Raw genomic sequence first — 19,342 nt, 5'->3', positions numbered from 1 at the left:
AGGTGGTGGGGAGGTGAGATGTTTGGTGGAAATAACGGAGGTTGATATGCAATCAGTGGAGTTGAATCTATGTAATTGTAGGGGGGTTTCAAAATCTATATTCAAGAAACTCCAGTTAAGTCCCTCCAGCAGGTACAGGTATTTTTGAGAATTCCAGAGAGCAAAAAACAACGTCTAGAAGTAAATATGTACAATATAAAAACGAAATTAGATAGGGCGGGGGTATCAAGCCCTTGAGGACTTCGTGGATTCGTAAAAAAAAGGACAAAAAGGAAATCGAGAACTTTCTCAGTGTATATCAGGAGTTAAACCTCCTCCCGGGCACGGGTGACATGCGAAGAGTTCGACTCGTAATCCGAAGGGCGCGAGTCTCGCTGCACGGTAACAGTAATATCCTGGCGAATGCGCAAAGCACGAGCCGAGCCATCGTCACTGCTGGCATCGCGCTCCTCGCTGGCCGAGAGACTGACATCAGACGCAGTCGCCTTTTGCGGGGTAATCGTAGTCGTGCCCTCGAATTCCTGCATGCCAAAGTCTCCTGACCGAAGATGGCTGGGGGGACCATAGGGAGGTAAGTTGGAGCCACCCTTGCTGGTCCAGGGCCCGGACTTGTAGCGGTCGGTGCCGCGCTTGGAGCCTCCGGTCCAGCTCTTGAGAGCGGGGAAGACGTCGCGGAGAAGTGACCAGATCAGCGGCAGGTTGGTGACCAGGATAGCGACGGTTGCTTCGCGGAAGTACCAGTTCATGTAGACGTAGGATATCAGAGACGGAACGAGGCAGTACACCTTATTCAGGACGGCGGCGACGATGACAAAGATTCCCATGCCGAAGAGGATCATCAAAATCATTTTTTGTTTGAGTGGAACTCGAACTTGGACTAGCATCGGGATGGCGATCAGGAGCATGAATATGTCGGCAGATATGGAGATGCAGCCTTGTACGATTTCGTAGTACTGGTAGGATGAGCATTGGTAGTCCGGCTCTGGGAGGACGGCCCAGTAGTCTGTTAATGGGCGGCAGATCAGGAAGAGCGACAGTTCTGTGGCAACGAAGCCTAATGCGACATAAATCGCGACATAGTTGATCCAGCGTTTCTGCTTCAGTCCTTCCCTGTTGAATGTCAGCGAAAAGAACAATACTGCAAACTTCAACGAGATTGAACATACGTGATGCGCGCATAAATCACCAACATGCATGCTTTCAAACTCCAAACGCAAAGAATAAAGGAATGCTCCGACACAAAGACCCATTTGCTACCGCGGATTCGTTCGTCGATGATTTTATCGGTTAATGACTGCCTGTCCGCCTCGGTCATGAGATTTGACCCGCCACCGGAAGCGACTTGATTTAAAGCAACACATAGTATCGTATACCAAAGCACTGCGAAGAGCATAAGATAGTCATCGACCTGGAGATTGCGAATGCCTAAACGTCGAACACGAGCGACGCTATCAAAGATCTTTGGTCAGTGGGGGTCTATGTACGCAGTATTGCATATTCAATACTCACAATCGTAAGGCGGCACTCAGTACTCCGACTGAATACAGAGCCCATGTTTCACGGGCAAATTGCACTGCAAAGTGACCCCCTAACCCAGACATTGCCCCTGGCCTGTTCGAATAGAGGTTAACAGGGATCCGAGAGAGAAACGATATGTAAGAGGCGCACTCACATTTTATGAAATTAATCGGGATACGAGATACTATAGGGTTTCCGAGTTCCGATCAGGCCCTGCATAAGCCGATGATCACGACAGGGGGGGGTTCCAAGTGTGTTAGAACCGTCAAAGTATGATAGATCCCAGGCACGTGTGATTGCAGGTGACAAAACGCCACTCCAAGATAGAGCCTAGAGAATAACGATTGGACAGGGGGCTGTTTGAGTGCATCCTTGGATGGGATTCGTTTGGGAAATTGACCTTATTGCATTCTTTGTATTTGCCAATTTTATCACCGGTCCACTTTACCGTGCTTACTGTGGAATTTCCTTTGATAGATCTGAACAGCCCATTGACAGTTGATTGGTCTTCAAGTCCAATCTTTGCAAAGTTTGCCACTTAGTATAAAATGGAGCCTTAATGAACTCAACGCTACCTGCTTGATTAGGCAGGATATATGAACACATGAAACTCCTAGATCCAATCATCGAAGTAACCCGTTAAGCGAAGACCTCGGGACAGCCATGGCTCTTTCTATCTGGAGAGACCCACTGTGGAGGAGCTGAGGTGATCAGCCAACATTCCAAGGTTCGTCATGAATTCGGTGATCCTCGACTCCGTATAAGCCCGAGATTCAAGAAGACTGTTCATTTTGTGTAGATATATATCCATCAACAGCACGAAATTTGTCTTCGTATACTCCGCATAGGGAGCACACCTCAACAGCAAGTCCTACCAGATCAGGCCATTCTGAGTTCGCCACTAGCCAGAACGCAGAGTGGGCCATATCCATAGCCTTTTGAGGGAATTTTGGGCGGATCTTTACTCGGTACGGAGGTCTCCGTTATGGAGTGCTCGTCTTACATAAGTGAGGATCGATCAGGACAGTTATGGATTGGAACTGATATCCATCAAAGATCGTATCCCAGTCCAAGTTTCACGCTAAAATCGATACTCCCTTTTCTTCACGTAACAAATTAATTTCTTAATATAAACATAGTACATGATAATATAGTACTTAATTAATCTAGAAGCGCAATATCGACCAGCACATAGTCTAGATCACTCCACCAGATCTGAGGCTAAAACCCGAGTCGCCTCTGTGCTCTCCACCCTCAGCTGAACTATACTTCCGGAGAAGATTCTAGTTTAAGAGAGATCCGGAGTCTCACTCTCGATATACGCTACTTCGTTGGTCGTTTCTCATTGATGAACGCTGGATCAATTGAGTACCTTCATATGGTGGCACTGGTCTTGAGTGGGGAGAGAGGCCAATTTAAAGCCGCCAAGCCCTATAGTAATGCTACAATACCCTTGTAAGAGGCACACCCCGGTCGCATTAGCCTGACAAACATAGATTGTTTGTGTCCACCGAATATATTAATTTACTTTGTGGTCTCTCTTGAGGCCAATAATGGATTCATCTGGATTCACATTTAGCCTGCTATTACACTTTAGGTTGCCCCTGCTTACCAACTACCCTAGTAGTCGTTTTTGAGGCTTGTCTCACTTGCAAATATAGGGGTACGAGAAGACTAGGAGAATCTAGTCTCCGACATGTATATTGTATGTGGGTACTGAGCACTCCCAAAAGATTTTACATTCAGAGAATGTGTATCCTTTGAAGGAACCAGCCCAGGTGGACATCTATTTAGAGTGAAATCAAGAACAAGTCTGGGGTTCATTGACCCGCCCAAGAGCCCCAAACTTCTTATCTCCCCGAAAAAGAAAGAAGTAGAGAAGAAGGTATAAAATAGAACTAAGATAGACTAAAGAAAAAAATTTCTGTTGAAGCTCCCCTTCTAGGATAAGCGTAAACGCAGTGTCTGTAGACAATGTGGCCGATTTCGCCCAATGGAAACTCTGGGGCAACTCCACTATGAACCAGTGAGCCACCGAAGATGTTTCCCCCGTGAATGTTGATTGGCTAGAGATTGAGAAGGTAGGGGGAGTGGGCCCGGGATTGCATTGTCGACCTTGATCGGCCCGTGATAATACACCGTTGTACGCTGCTTTGGCTCCCTTTTTTTTCCCTTTAACTTCATCGTGACTCCCATTTCATTCTGCAATACAGGCGCATTCCGGAAAGTCCTTTGAATATACCGTGTTCTAGGGATAATCCCCCAAATGTCGAATATGTCGGGGAGTGGGATTAATTCGAAGGCCGACTACGTCCCTGAGAAGGAAATTGCAACTACGTCGGATTATACACACGATGGACCAGTGGATGGAGAGCTCGTCAATGCGTCAGGGCATCGCCAAGAACTTGAGCGGAACTTCGGCCTCATTAGTATCTGTGCGGTGGCCGTGACCACTGGAAACACATGGATTGCCCAAGGTGGTAGTGTTGTGGTGGCTCTCAGCAACGGTGGACTTGCAGGAACTATCTATGAATTGTACATGATCCTCCCTGCCACTCTATCAAGCCAAGCCTAACCCTTTGTCTAGTATTGCTGTGTCGATCTGCTACTGGTTAGTCGCTGCATCGATTGCCGAATTGGCATCCGGTATGCCCTCAGCCAGTGGTGTATACCATTGGGCGACTATCACTGCGGGAAACAAGTACGGTCGCGTGTGCGGATTTTATGCTGGATGGTGGAACTGCTTGGCTTGGGTCCTCGGCGCTGCATCGATGTCTTTGATTCTGGCTCAGCAGACCGTGGCCATGTATGCACTGATGCATCCCGGCTTCGCACCCTCGCAATGGAACGTTTTTGTCAGCTTCCTCCTCTGCACCTGGACTTGCTGCTGCATTGTGCTGTTTATGAACCGCTTCCTACCGTATATTGGAAACCTCGGCATGTTCTTCATTCTCGCTGGTGTGTTTGTTACCATCGTCGTGTGCGCTGTGATGCCTCATGTCAACGGCTCCGGATACGCCACCGACAAGCTTGTGTGGGCAACTTGGGAGAACGGAACCGGCTATTCCCAGCAAGGATTCGTCTTTGTAGCTGGTATGCTCAACGGTGCTTACAGTGTCGGGACCCCTGACTGCTCATCTCACTTGGCTGAGGAGATCCCCAAGTCAGTGTTCTTTCCCCTCAATTACCGCTACAATCAATGCTGACTTGAATTTACAGACCGAGCCGAAATATCCCCAAGGCAATCCTGGCTCAGATGGGTGTCGGTTTCATCACTGGTATCTGCTACATGATCGCAATCTTCTACTCCATTAACAACCTGGACGCGGTGCGCGACCCCAGCACCTTCTTCCCCCTGGCTGAGATCTATCGCCAAGCCACTGGCTCCCATGGCGGTGCTCTGGGTCTCCTGGTCGTCGCTTTCCTGCCTACTTTCATCACTGCCTGCGGTTGCTACATCACCGCCGGCCGTACCCTCTGGACCATTTCTCGTGACGGTGCCACTCCATTCGCGGGATGGCTTGGACGAATCAGCCCCAAGTTCAAGAACCCCTTCAACGCTACCCTGGCTTGCTGTGGCGTTATTACCGTCCTGGCGTGCATCTACCTTGGCTCAACCACCGCCTTCAGCGCCTTTGTGGGATGCTTTGTGCAGTTGTCCAGTCTTTCGTATTTCATGGCCATCTTCCCTCACATCTTGACCCGGCGCTCATCCTTTGTCCCTGGATACTTTTTCATGAACAACAAGATTGGCTACGTCGTCAACTCCCTGGCTTGTGCTTATATCATCGTTTTCGCTATTATCTTCTGCTTCCCTTACGCCCTACCTACTGATGCCGCATCGATGAACTATGCCAGTCTGATGACTGGTGGTCTGTCCATCTTCGTTACTGTCTGGTGGTTCATCCACAAGGACTCCTACGTGGGCCCGAAGCATGTCCCCTTGACCGACAAGGCCCTGGCCGATGATGCTCGATGAATTTCCTTGTCGGCAGATGTTGGGAGGACTATTTTGCGTGTACCATTTTGGTTTGATAGAGGTCTTATGCGCTGTACGGCTACCAAATGCTCTTTTTCATGATGCGATTTAACGTTATATACACCTTTTGTACATTTCTACTTTTGTTGTGCTTTTTACGACTATATACATAGCTACACTAAAATCATAATTCACATTCATGTCCAAGCAAGTCTTTTTATTTTTGAATATGTATAATTTCCACACTAGTGCTCGTACATACAATACATATTACTAGCCGAATATTTTCATCAAGCCAGATGTTTCCTGATTCAAGACCCAACTGTTGAACAAAACCGATTGATTAGTTCACGTGACCACGCGTCCCGCGCCTGTGTCGCGTCCTCATCCCAACGCAATCTGTACTAAGGGAAAAAAAGACCAGCACAGCCATGGTCTTTAAACCCTTCAAGTCCCCTTTAATTAGGAACCCTGCTACAACACCTACTGAAATTTCTGAAGAGTCCAGTCGTCCTACCAAAAAACCCCGCCTCGAAGATGAACCAGCACCCAAGGACGTGCAGTCGACACCATTAGCCAGTCGAAAGCCCCTCTTACAAGTCAACAATCGAGGATCAGACAGTACGACACAGTCACCATCTGGCGAATCGATCAAAGATGATACATCCAACGAAAGATACTTCAATGTTCTTTGGTAGGTCCTCAGCATGTTGTTCCCTCACAGGGCGAGTACCAATGACATCGAACCCGCTAACCCAGACAGGCGTAAACCAAGCGCTAAAAAGCACAAAACATGGGACGGAGATGGAATTCTCTCTACCCGGGGAGAATTCGTGTATCTACGAGACATCAGCGGGAAAGAAATGGGACGGAAGATGCACGAAGCCCGCCTCGAGCCGGGAACGACACTGTCTATATCCGGAAAAGAGGTTGAAATAGACTCGGAGATGTCGCGGAAGGAATACCTCTCCGGCAGAAGGTTCCTGGAAGGCACGAAACCAGCACCTAACCCCACGCCCGACCCGGTGCCTGCATCGAAGGAAGAAGCCCTCCCCACTCGAAAGAAGGGTGAAGTACGCAAGCCCACGGCTGCCGAGCGGACACAGTCCCTCAAGCGCTCATTGGCCCTAGTTACAAATCCTAATGCGAACCCTGGGAATGCACCGGCGGCGTTTGCCGCTTACAAGGCGCCGCTGCTTGTCGACACGGTTGCTCCCAAAGCTGCGGGGAAGGTTGTTCCGCGACATGACCCCAAGGCGGTTGGTGCGTTGGTTATGCCGCGGCCAAAGTCTGTGCCGAAGGGAAGGCAAGTTGTGGATGTTGTTGTTGATCCTCTCTTGACCAAGAGCTTGCGGCCGCACCAGCGTGAGGGTGTTAAGTTCTTGTATGAGTGTGTGATGGGCATGCGGTCATTCAATGGTGAAGGTGCCATTCTCGCGGATGACATGGGCCTCGGAAAGACTTTGCAGACTATTGCCCTGCTTTGGACTCTGCTAAAGCAGAATCCTGTTTTTGAAGCCCCACCTGTTATCAAGAAGGCATTGATTGTCTGTCCTGTCACTCTTATCAACAACTGGCGAAAGGAGTTCCGCAAGTGGCTCGGCAATGAGCGCATTGGAGTTTTTGTCTTTGATGATAAGAGTAAGCGCCTTACAGATTTCACCAAGGGCCGGTCTTACAGTGTTATGATTGTTGGATATGAAAAGCTCAGAACGGTTCAGGAGGCTTTGGCGAATAGTTCTGGAGTCGATATCATTATCGCGGACGAGGGCCATAGGCTCAAGACATTGCAGAACAAGAGTGGTCTAGCGATCCAGTCGCTCAGCGCCGTGAAGAGAGTCATTCTCTCCGGCACGCCAATTCAAAATGATCTGAAAGAGTTCTTTGCAGCCGTGGATCTTGTTAATCCAGGGCTCCTGGGAAGTTTCAAGTCCTTTATTCGAGAGTTCGAGACCCCAATCGTTCGCAGCAGACAGCCAGAAGCAACAAGAAAGGAGATTGAAAAAGGAGAGTCCAGAAGCGAGGAGCTGCGAGAACTTACATCGAAGTTTATGCTCCGCCGAACAGCAGATATCCTGGCCAGATACCTCCCCCCAAAGTCCGAATACGTTCTCTTCTGCAAACCAACCCGTCCTCAAGCAAACGTCTACAAAGCTGTCCTCGCCTCCCCTATCTTCCAGACCGCAATGGGCAACGCAGAAAGCGCCCTGCAGTTAATCACAATCCTCAAAAAGCTCAGCAATAGTCCCTCTCTCTTAACAGCTAAAAACAACGACGACACCCCAAACGAAACAATGGCCGCTCTCATAGCCTCTATCCCCCAACCCCTCCACCGTCACCTTTCTCCATCCTCTAGCGCAAAAATTCGCGTCCTTGACCAACTCCTTGACACAATGCGCAACAAGACAGACGAGAAAATAGTGCTCGTCTCAAACTACACCTCAACCCTATCCCTCCTCGCAACCCTCCTCACCTCCCTAGGCCTCCCTTATCTCCGCCTTGACGGCAGCACACCGGCCCAGAAACGGCAAGGCCTAGTAGATGACTTCAACCGTCTCCCAGCATCCTCGTGCTTTGCCTTTCTGCTCTCTGCAAAAGCAGGCGGAACAGGTCTCAATCTGATCGGCGCGAGCCGTCTTGTCCTCTTCGATGTAGACTGGAACCCGGCAACGGATATCCAGGCCATGGCGCGCATCCACCGCGATGGCCAAAAACGTCCTTGTCGCATTTACCGCATTCTGCTCAAAGGCAGTCTTGAGGAGAAGATCTGGCAGAGACAGGTTACCAAACTTGGTCTTGCGGACAGTGTCATGCAAGATAAGAGTAATGGTGGTGCCCAGTTCTCGGCTGCTGAGCTGAGAGATTTGTTCAGGCTCGATGAGGACAGAGCTTGCCAGACGCATGAGTTGTTGGGTTGTCGGTGTGGCGGACGCGGAGTTCAGGCTGATCTCGAGACTTCTTCGTCTGGTGCCGCGACGCCTGCTACTGTTGATGGTGGGAATGGATCTGAAGTTGATGATTTGTCGGATCCTCCTTCTGACTTTGATGATGATGAAGGTGATTATGACTCGGATGAATCGCTGCCGAAACCTCACACTCTTCTCAAAGCTTCTGAGGTCGACATGGAGAGACAAGAACAGTCCATCCGAAACGGCTCGTATCGTGCTAAGATGACTAGGAAGGGGAAGAAAGGCACGGAAGAGAAGGAACGGGATTCTAGGAGCAAAAAAGATACAATGCACCAGTCTTTGGCTCAGTACGCGCACATTGACCCAACTCTGCTTGCGGCCGAGGCCGATTCTAATGTCGGGGCTGGGGCTGAGGATGTGGAGCTTGAAGCTGCCATTGATGACGATGTGCTGGTTTCTATGCTGAAAGATGAGTGTAACTTGATTGGGTATGTTTTCAAGAAGACTAATGGGGCGGAAATCAAGAGTTAGAATGCTGTATCTCGCACCGCTGGGTTGGCCTTTGGAATGATGTATCTGACACACCTTCATTATTTGGACAATACTATATCACTATGTGACTAGAAAGACATACATAGAACACCTGAACACGATATGCAGAGCTTAATGTGCTAAGTAAAAACAATAAGATACTGGAACAAGGACGAGAAAGAGAATAAGGGGAGAGAATAGGCACAGTTGCATTATTGCACTGCCAGGATATCATTTGGCCAAGTCTAAATGTACAAAAGAAAAGAGCTAATAATGATCGAAGATCTTCAAAAAAAAAAAGATGGGAAAAGAGAAGAAAAGAAGAGGAAAAGAGAGAAAAAGTCAACCATAACATCCCCCCATGTCCATATCTCGTTCACACGTACACCCGATCCCACACCCAGCATCAACTCATCACATTACTGATCAATACCTGAGCTTGCCAACAAGCCCAAAGGTATAAGCCGCCTCAGCTTCACTCTTCATTTGAATCATAAATATCTTCCCAGATCCAGTAGCAACACCACCCTTCTGCGCGATAGAGGCATCTTCATTCTCCTCGCGGATCGATACTGCAATACCCGTGCGGGCAATGCGCTCAAAGGCATTCTCACCTAGACAGACGTCGAGGAGAGTCTCGCCGCGTGTCTTGCCGCGGATGATGATACGCTTCTCGACCGAGAGGCTGCCGCGGGGGGAAGCCGGGCCTGATGTGGGAGGAGAAATACCGCTGGAGTTGTCGACGTTGTCACCATAGGGGAGCTGCCATCGCTACGACCGCTGACACCAGTACCAGGGCGGGAGGGGTTCTTGGGAGGTGCGGGCATGATGGTCATGCGCGCGGCCCCCATGTCGCGCCACTTAGAGGCCGACTCGCGCGCGTACAGGCGGATCTTCGCGTTCGAGAGACCGATGCCGTCGGCGCCTTTGACTGCTGCAGCGATGCGGCCCATGCCGGAGTTGGGAGATGGGTTGTTGCCGGAATCACCGGAGCCGGAGTAGATGCTGCCTTCGCGGCCGCTGCGGGATTCGATGGTTGAGCGGGAAATGTTGAACATTTTGCTGCCATTGCCGAAGCGTTTGAGGGCGGAGAACGCGCTGCTCATGGTTCCCACGCTGCTCTCAGATCCTTCAGCTAAAGACCGTGGGGAGCTTGATGCGCGATAGCTCTTTCTGCGTCGGGGCCAGCCAAACAGGCCTCCGCCGGATTTGGGGGCAGGCTCAAAGGTAGAGACATGACCGTCGAATGGACCACGAGCGTTTTGGAGTGCGATATATGTTGGGTTATTGATCCTCGATTGGTTGATTAGACCATATAAGGCATCACAATCATCAGGGTTGCCTGACCGGAACATGATGTTGTTACTGGAGGTGATCTTGGATCGCTCGGTGGGAGGAGAGCGGATACTGATATCAATAGCAGTGCCACGGCGGATAGGAACGAGTGGTGTCAGTTCAAGAGAGATGAGCGGCCTTGGTGATTGAGAATCGGAGTTTGGATCAGGTTCAGAGCCCACGACGAAGGCCTCGATTAATCCAGGACTAATGACGATGCTACATTCGTCGGGAAGCAAAGGCTCCCAGTTGCCTTTATCAGACCAGGCAAAGACGGACGCAATGACCTTGTTACTCTTGGTAGGCTGCAACGGCACAGCACGGTAGCCACTCTGAGACACAGAATTAGAAGGCGACAGAGAACTGGCGTCAGTAATCGCATCGGCTGCGGGCGCTCTTGGCCTGGGCGTAATATAGTCTTCGTCTTCAGATACCGAGGAGTAATCGTCCTCCGAGTCAGAATAGCCACCGGATCTTGAGTAATCAGACGATGAATAGGAATAGTGGCGCACTGTTGACGCGTCCGAGTCGGTTTCCGAGTAATCTGAAGCTGTAGAGGGTTCATATTCGTGCTTCAGGGGAGAAGAGCCACGACGCTTGAGCCCACCACTACTGGAAGTGAGAACTGGAGTAGTTGAGCGCTTGCCATTTGCAGGGCTGGGTGACCGATGAGGGGGGGAGGGGAGGGCTATCATCATCCTTCGGCCGCCTTCGGGATTTCTTTCTTCTAGTCCTTGTTGGTGTCTCCGGAATCTCTTGTTTGGGCAAGCATTCAAGTGGAGGGTAGTCCTCCTCATCTTCAGGACCGATGCTTGTAGGAGTAGATAGGTGAGTTTGGCTACTGGGAGTTCGGATTTTGGGGATTATGGGCAAAATTGCTGAGGGCACAGATGAAACCCTAGGAGAATCCGGCTCGGGTTCCCTGACAGGTGTCTTCTGAGGTTGAGGAATTCTTGAGCGCGACTTTTCTCTGGGCGATGCTCTGCTTGGGGATTCCTCTGTTTCGCCATAGAATCTACTTCCCGTTGGTGTACTTGGAGTTTGAGGGGAGGCAAATGCAGGCCCGTTATGTTCGAGTGCTTGATCCGATACAATTGGATGCTGAGATGCCATCTCCGAAGCCGGGCTGTCACCATAGCGAGAAAGTCTCTTAGCTGCCTTGGATCGTTTGAGCCCAGTGGTAGTCTTTTCCGGGCTAGTTGGCGAGTTCCGGGGAGCCGTAGAAGGAAGAAGAGGCAGGTCAGCACGGGCAGGCTTGCCAGACAGCTCGGATCCTCCAGTGGTGTAATCAGTCTCCCGAGTGACGATTGAAGACAAAGAGCTCCTAGCATCGGTAACAGAGCTGACAGTACTTATATCAGACGAGTGAACTTTGGGGGTCCATGAGCGTCGTTTACCGGTCGCCTTCTCACCGATAGGGATATCGATGTCATTTGGGTGTGGCCTAGGCGGAGAACCGACGGCAGAGGGCTTGCGAGCCTTGTTCTGCTTGGCTCGGCTGATGAAGCTTTGGCTTCGACAAATTGAAGGCGGAATAGGGTCAGATCCGAGCAATGAGACCCACTCAGACCCAACTTCTTCTTCGTCAATGCGAAGCGAGATCAGTTCTTGCCAGTATTTGGTTTCGTCTCCGGGAGCGCTGCGCAGCATCACTATAATCTCGTGCTTCGACTCTCCCTTGCGAGCTGAAACACATCTTAAGTCCATGGGAGGGAAAAGTAGCCAGCGATCTGTGTGGTCAATTTCGCAAATCAGAAGATCACCTCCGGGCCCTTTGCTCGAAGCGTTATCTCGATATAAAAGCTCAGCTCGACAATCTACAAGTTGTCCACTCGAGTGATACAATGATAGATTGAAGAAATCGCGGGCACGAACATGGCGAGTCTGATCAATGCTGATCCCGCGGAGGACGCCCAAGGTCATCGGATCTCTGGTGCGTGTTGGGTCGATACTAGCAGCAGAGTCATCTTCCAACCTCGCTCTTTCATCTCGGACACGTTTTCGGGCATCGATAACTAGACTTTGATAGGCGGCAGCGGTTTCTTCGGCCTTCGAGGACGGCTCCAGCATATTGATGCCCTTGAAACTCTTTGCCAGGTACTTTAGACGTACCAATGGCCGCTTCAACAGATAGGCCACATCAACCTTTTCCCCCTCGCTGTTTACGATGTCACCGCTTTCGTCTCGCTCCAAGCCTTCATCCAGGCTCTTCGTGTCATCATTGTTCGTCGCTTCACCTTCTTCTAGAGGAGCGAGGTTGACAATGACATCTTTAAACCCAAGACGCCACGCCTTCAAGTACTCGCGGTAGACTCTCTGCGCACCCTGCGCCCATGTAAGCAATGCATCCGCGTTGTCCTGCGGGATTCGCTTGTGCAGGGTCTTGAGGCGCTCAATCGCCACTCCCATATCAACGATTGGTTTTGAGAAGTTCACGTCGTCTTGAGGGTCCAAAGATGGCCGAAACAGGCCTGCAGCAATGGCCGAATCGGAGCGTGACAGCACACAAGTTAAGAGGACCGGAATAACACCCCCGACCAATGTTTTCAGCTCACGCATATACTTTGTCTCGTCAGCTGAAAGCTCATAGAGCAAATCGTCAACTGTCGCATGGGCCAGGCGACTTTTGTTGGTACGAATACTCCGATTCGACCGGGTACTTCTGCGCGAAGTCGACACAGATAGCACAGACATGAGGTCATTGTGAGTGGTGAGCCGCCTTTTCAGTTGCGAGGAGACCACTGGCAATGAGTCTGGATCGAACTGATCATCCTTTTCTGCTTCTTCTGCTTCCTCGGCAAGTTTTGATTTACGCTTTTCGGTAGAGGCAGACTTCCGTGCGTGCTCAGTTACATCTGTAACAGTGGTGCTCAAGGTGTCCGTAGAGGCAATCGTTGATAAACGATGGTAACCAGTAGTCGGGAATGGCTTCTTGCGACCAAGTGGTACAGGAGCATTATGTCCCGATACTTCAGAGCCGCCGTCGGAGAATGGGTGTAGATCAGACTCTGAGGGTGCGAGGCTATCCTCATAAGGCTTGTCTTCAACATGACTATCCTCTTTGCTCTTCACAGACAACTTGGAGGTTCTATCTATACTAGATCGCTTCGATTCTGAGGTTGTCTCGCGATCTTGTGCCTTTGGTGTCTTGTCGATCGAAGAAATGCTGTCTTTTCCTTTGGAGTGCCTACTCACTGTGCTCTTTGGGTGAGACTCGGAGCTCTTTGGGCGCTCACTGATTGTTGATGGTTCAGACTCGGTACCAGCATGCACGTCTCCGTTAGCAAGTCTTTGAGATCGCCTTGCTCTGCCTGACTTCAGATCCAGAGGAGCTGGCATATCCGTCTTAGATCCGGCTTCATCCAGAAAAGGATCCGGTGTGTCAGACAGCCATGCCTCGATTTTGGCCCCACGGCCCGTAGTTGGCGTAGGCGTAGGTCTCGGTGGTTCGGGTTCGGGTATCCCAAACATTTTTCTGGACTCGTCGATCATGTGTGCGAATATACCACCCTTGGGAGGTTTTGCTGGTCCGCGCTTGCGTCTCCTCGACAGCTCAGAGAAATCCGCCTCACTTGCTGCCCATGCATCCTCTGGAGGAGGCGATCGCGTCTTGAATCTGTCCGAAAGCTCTGAAGGCTCAACGGATCTGGGATGGTCCGTCTCATAGTCGCTCTCGGTGATGGTATCAATATTCTGTCGTGCACCCGCAGACTTGGTGTCTCGAACAGGAGATTTCGACTTCGTCCCGGCGCCTCGTTTAGTATGAAGTCGAGGGAGATCGCGATGTTTCTCGTCCTCATCTTCGGTATCATCGTGTCTCCCCCGTGAAGACCTAGGCTGCCCTTCATTGATGGTATATTCGGCGATGCGCCTGGGTGTGGGCAGGTTGCGCGAGGAGGACTGGGTTGAGGCTCGGTTTCGTGTTCGCTTCCAATGCTCGTCGCTCACCACCCGTTTGCGGGGCGTGCTGTGACTGCGCTTCCTTGTAGTCGGGGGGTTTTCCTTGATCGGTTTCTCCAGCTTCTCCAGCTTCTCTACCTTGATCTTGGCAGGCTTTATTTTAATGTCATTTTCCTCGTCATCAGCATAGGGGTCGTCGACTGTGACAACCCCACCGCCTTGCTGCTGCCATTTTCGCACTCTCGAGCGCACTGTGTTCGTGTCGTGCACCCCCAGCGGTTCTCCGATGTCCAGCGGTTTTGATGTGGATTTTGGAGTTCCTCCACGATTGGAGGGACGTTGTGGCGTCGCAGGAGATGGCATCGGTACCTATATCACAAAACAGAGGCCAGCATTAGTAGAGATATCTTGGTTTGTTGTCAAAGCAGGTACCCGAATAAACACGGGGGTTTGTTGACTTGGAACATGATTTGTACTTACCAAACCCCCAAAGATCCCTAACAAATTTGGGGCATCTGTCGGATCTCTGCTTTTTCGGATCTGTAGAAAATTCAAGGATCATAAAAACAATGCGTCACCTGGGCAGATGTCGGGGAGCTGACAAGTTCGATAAGCGCCCCTCTCCCGCACTAAATTGGTTGCTGGGAAACCAAATTGGGTTGCGAACAAGTCAACTTGGAGATCCTCCCCGTTTGATCACAATCTTTCTATTGAAGATGATATTCTGAAATTTTCACAAACTCACTTATCACTTTCGGGGAAGATATAGGTCAGTGTTGGGTTAATATTGCCGGGTTGCGCGTCAGGTGGTCCTCTATGCATCAGCGTCATAGGGTACGGTTAGTGTGAGATTTTAATCTATTAAATAATAACACTTTTGAAGGATTAATGGATTAATAGGATATAGCTTCTTTCAACCATCTTGTAGAACTATTACTTTGTGCATCGAGTCTCCCCTTCTAACCCTCTTCTCAGCGAAATATCCACCAAATTCTCTATTTCGTGCCAGTTCTAGCCCAAGGCTCCACTACTCGACCCGTCACTATCGATGACGAAAGAGGTGTTACTTAGTCTTGTACTTTTCCGCCTGTTTGAGTGCAGCCGAGATGGTGGAGATGCTCCGACAGAGATAGTCTATTAGAAAGTCAGCTTATCACGGGTATGGGAATTGCATGACATACAGGCCGGAACAACAATCCAGATGAAGTTCATGAAAAAGTAATACAGCCAGAAATAATACGACTCCGGTCGGCAATACGGTCGCCCGTGGACATATTCATCAAACAAACTGGTGGCATAATACAGCGTGTCGCCGTACAGATGGCTCATGCACACAATCAGCTGAATGGGGTGGCGCAGAGAATGCCTGATTGCGGTCAAGTATGCAACAACGAAGCACAAGGGTCCCCACAAGAGCTTTGTGGAGAATCAGCGGTGAATCCGGTTGACCTTGTATATAGCTGTGGGACTTACCACGGTCATTGTCTCCATACATAGCACCAACGTGTCCGAGGTCATATATCGGGAATCCGCCAGAGCATATTCTTTCCATAGTTGCCCAAAAAGATCTTGGGCAGAAGCCATGTGGTTATGGTGGACCATAAAATAGCCCTCGAAGAAGCAGTGCAGAGTTCCAGCTGTATCCTAGTTGTCAATATCCAAGCTTAAACTATGGATGTTTTCTCGGTTGTCTTACACAGCACGAACCACAGAATGGCGATTCGATCCGCCATACGCAATGTCGGTTTCACATAGCTGGCCAACGCAAAAGTCACACTAAGAAGAATAGTGCATGCCCCACCAGCAAAGACAAGAAGCTCCAACAATGGAGTCTGGTTGGGCTCATAACCCACAACATTGGCATCAAGGGGGTAGTATGGGTGGGATAGAAGGCTAGGCATACTCGCAGTGAGAGATGGAACCCCGGTCTAGACTGTTGATGCCTGAGCGTCTCGAAAAAACAAGTTAAAGATTTTATAGAATGGTCAATGGAAAAGACTTCGGAATGCCTGGCTTTTGTGAAGGGAGTGGATTTGAGTTCAGCCAATAACAAGCTTATAAAAACACTTCAAGCTTTATTGAATTTATACATCAAGTCACAATTTGAGAAGGCATTCAGAGACCAGACCGGGCAAAGATAGAGAACCAGTGATACAAGCTTGAAATTCTTGCATTTGGTGTTTGATTTTTTTTAGCATATTCTGAGAGTTTTCATATCACTGGCAGCTATTGCGTCCTGAGGCATTTTGTTTACTCACGCATGGCGCTCCGCAAAGCCCACAAATGGGTCCGGACCCCAAACCCATAGCCCAACCAGCAGTGGGCTCTGGGCTCAACCTTCGAAGCCCAACCCAACCCACAGCCCATTTAGGGGTTTCAATGAGGAACTTGTAATCACTGTCTTCTGACCCTTCTACTTATTATAAAGACTTTCAGTGTGGAATGTATAGTCACCATCACTATATAGGTGTATTAATAAAATGAAATAGGATCTAACTAGTGGAAGTCGAAAGAATATCACTATTTACTCTAATGTTAGATATATTTTTGGATCTACATAGTGAACATCTATAATTTATAACTTTTCTCCATAGCGCGTTTTCTCGCATTTTTCAACGTGATGAATATAATTCACTATTCATTTCCAATATATAAATTATACCAATAAAACATTACACCTATTAGCGAGAAATGGGATCTAGACATAGAGTAATTAAAAAACGCTTTTCGGAATATTTGCACTGTTTGGCACTTTTAGGGCCTTACTGGGGGCTGGGCCCAAAACCTAGCCCATTATTGCGTCGGGGCGGGTTGGACTTTGGTCTTTGTGGGCTTTGTGGAGCACTACTCCCGCATATGTAGAGTACTTCCAAGGGTTAGATACAAGTTGACCATCGTCTCTAATTGGAAGGCCTCAGAGGCCGACTAATTTGCGAAAAGCTATGTAGCTATCGTCAAGTACCAGAGGATGACTCTCCATTTCCAGAACTTCCAGCTCCCAATCCGCCAAACCAAAACTGATAGCTAGGGAGACATTATCACAATTTGCTTGAACTCCTAGAGCAACAATGCTGTTCCAAGGTTGGAGTCGGGTTTTCTTAATTTTTACTCGATCCAACAGCACAAGCAGCCTCGTAGACTTATGAGGGTTCCCACTGTCCGACTGATTAAATTCAACTGCACCCACATATTATCAATCGTTAACTAACCTATACCTAACGTCGCCATGGCCCACCTGTTTATGAGGGCTGAATATGCCTATTATTGATATAACTTCAACGTTTTGCTTTTTAGCTTGAGGTACTTTCTACTCCATTCCGAGAAAAGCTCAAATGCTGGAATTTCCTGAAGTCACGCAAGACACCAATTTTGCTTTGACAGCGCCAATTGAGGCGTTGAGACTTGATCTATCGATTCTGGGGCATTGAGTAAGTTTTATTCACTCTAGGTTGATCAATCATGCAAACAAACCTTTCCTCAAGAAATTGGACAAAGAAAGACACTCGATCTCCGAAACACTTCCTCGGTGGTGGCATCGAGTCATCGGAGTTTGAGAAGGTTTTTAATATGTTGCGGAAATGCGTAATTTATAAGCCCATTAGAATGAGATTACCTATTTTTGACTAAGTGGTCGCTGACTCTGCGCTGTGAGGTACTCAGTGAGGAAAGAAAGAGCGGCCCGATTGATGAAATCCGGTACATACTACATACATATAGGTATGAACTATAGTTAAACAATTCAACACCAAATTAGCTACCATTTGGCCAAGAACCCTCCGTCAATGGGGAGACAAATCCCGTTTATGTATGACGAACACTCGGATGCAAGCCAAAGAGACCCCTGCGCTACCTCGTGGGCCTGTCCAAACCTGTTCAAGCTGCTAACCTTGGGTGCAAACTCATCATGCGTAGTACCCATAATCTCCAATGCAGCGACTGACATTTCGCTCTGCTCTTATTAGACTATCTCTGGCTTGGGAATGGGAAAAACGTACGAAAATTGCTCCAGGTGCAATAGCGTTCACTCGGATACCCTTAGGACCACCCTCGGTTGCCGCATGCTTGGTCAAACCCAGAAGTGCATGCTTAGCCGCCGTGTATGCTGGCATATTGGGTTGTGGTGAATATGCGTTGATGGAAGCAATGTTGACAATGGAGCCCTTTGAGCCCTGATGTTCCATTTGTTGCATCTGATATTTACAGCACAGTGCAGTACCAGTCAGACTGACATCCATCAATCTGCGCCAATATGATTCGTCAAAGTCAATCAAGGGTTTCTGATCGGGAGACATGGCCGCATTGTTGATTGCAACGTCCAATTTACCGAAGGCGCGGACTGTCTGTTTGATGAGGTTCTGTACATCCTCTGACTTGGCGATGTCAGTCTCCACAAAACGAATTTCTCCTAAAGCGGAAAGTGCCTCTGCGACCTGAGCCCCTTGATCTGCCTTCACATCGCGAATGACTACCTTCGCCCCTGCGCGGAGGAAGACAGAAGCGGTAGCCTTGCCCATGCCCTGGGCAGCGCCTGTGATAATAGCAACCTTGCCTTCAAGGAGGGGAAAAATAGGCGCTTCTGGGACATCCATTTTGCGGAATATGGGCTAGATGACAAGATTGATATGGGTATGGCATATACAGACCAGGGGGCGAAACAAGGAATTTTCTCCCGGTCTTGTGGTAGGGTTTTATGTTCAACCACAGTCTGAATTTTATGGATCGACATTGGCCCCTTACCTCCAAGGCTATCTGACCTTGTCTGTCCTCGAATGAGCCTGCACAGACTATCATCTTCTCCATACCCTGGAAACGACCGTTGTGTCAACCAACGTTAAGTGGATATAAAATCCAGCCGAGCACGACCCACTTTCCGAAGCCCCGACCTTGGTAAAACGCCAATATCAATTTAGTGTCGTCGTCAAGCTCTAGCGGACGGTAGGTACCTCTTCCTTAAGAACAAGGCGTCTAAAACCTGATTCGTGCCATACATGGAATGAAAGCACATCGTACATGGGTACTTGATCTATACATATGTGAAACAAATCTTCCTTTGCTCTGTCCCTCTTATGTAGATCTCCGCAAAGCCCAACCTACCCTGACCCATTACATACGTATGTTCATTATGGGCTGGGTTTAGGGTCCGGCCCTTGGGCCTACCGGTGGACTGTAG

At 49.2% G+C, this 19,342-nt stretch overlaps 4 protein-coding genes across 4 annotated transcripts; 1 reads left to right on the top strand and 3 right to left on the bottom strand.

Moving 5' to 3' along the window:
- Positions 1-305: 305 nt before the first annotated feature.
- Positions 306-1,601, bottom strand: N7500_007745 (uncharacterized protein; the record flags this gene model as incomplete). The annotated part of the gene is made up of 3 exons (XM_056678889.1): positions 306-1,110; positions 1,167-1,448; positions 1,510-1,601. 3 exons carry the CDS (start codon positions 1,599-1,601, stop codon positions 306-308), a joined length of 1,179 nt encoding a protein of 392 aa, XP_056529261.1.
- Positions 1,602-3,784: 2,183 nt separating this feature from the next.
- N7500_007744 (SNF2-related protein) lies at positions 3,785-8,937 on the top strand (the record flags this gene model as incomplete). Its single annotated transcript, XM_056678888.1, has 5 exons — positions 3,785-4,053; positions 4,106-4,681; positions 4,738-5,440; positions 5,950-6,191; positions 6,261-8,937. The coding sequence occupies 5 exons, from the start codon at positions 3,785-3,787 to the stop codon at positions 8,935-8,937; spliced, it is 4,467 nt and encodes a 1,488-aa protein (XP_056529260.1).
- A 426-nt stretch (positions 8,938-9,363) lies between these two features.
- On the bottom strand, positions 9,364-14,535 carry N7500_007743 (uncharacterized protein; the record flags this gene model as incomplete). Its single annotated transcript, XM_056678887.1, has 3 exons — positions 9,364-9,644; positions 9,731-10,960; positions 11,115-14,535. 3 exons carry the CDS (start codon positions 14,533-14,535, stop codon positions 9,364-9,366), a joined length of 4,932 nt encoding a protein of 1,643 aa, XP_056529259.1.
- Positions 14,536-17,926: 3,391 nt separating this feature from the next.
- N7500_007742 (SDR family NAD(P)-dependent oxidoreductase) lies at positions 17,927-18,761 on the bottom strand (the record flags this gene model as incomplete). Its single annotated transcript, XM_056678886.1, has 2 exons — positions 17,927-18,121; positions 18,168-18,761. The coding sequence occupies 2 exons, from the start codon at positions 18,759-18,761 to the stop codon at positions 17,927-17,929; spliced, it is 789 nt and encodes a 262-aa protein (XP_056529258.1).
- Between the last annotated feature and the right edge of the window lie 581 nt (positions 18,762-19,342).

This window comes from Penicillium coprophilum (genome assembly GCF_028826855.1).
Source record: "Penicillium coprophilum strain IBT 35676 chromosome Unknown utg000005l_segment0_segment0, whole genome shotgun sequence".
In the NCBI taxonomy this organism is placed as follows: domain Eukaryota; kingdom Fungi; phylum Ascomycota; class Eurotiomycetes; order Eurotiales; family Aspergillaceae; genus Penicillium; species Penicillium coprophilum.
The sequence above is the reverse complement of the archived record's forward strand: the minus strand, read 5'-3'. Positions and strand labels throughout refer to the sequence as shown.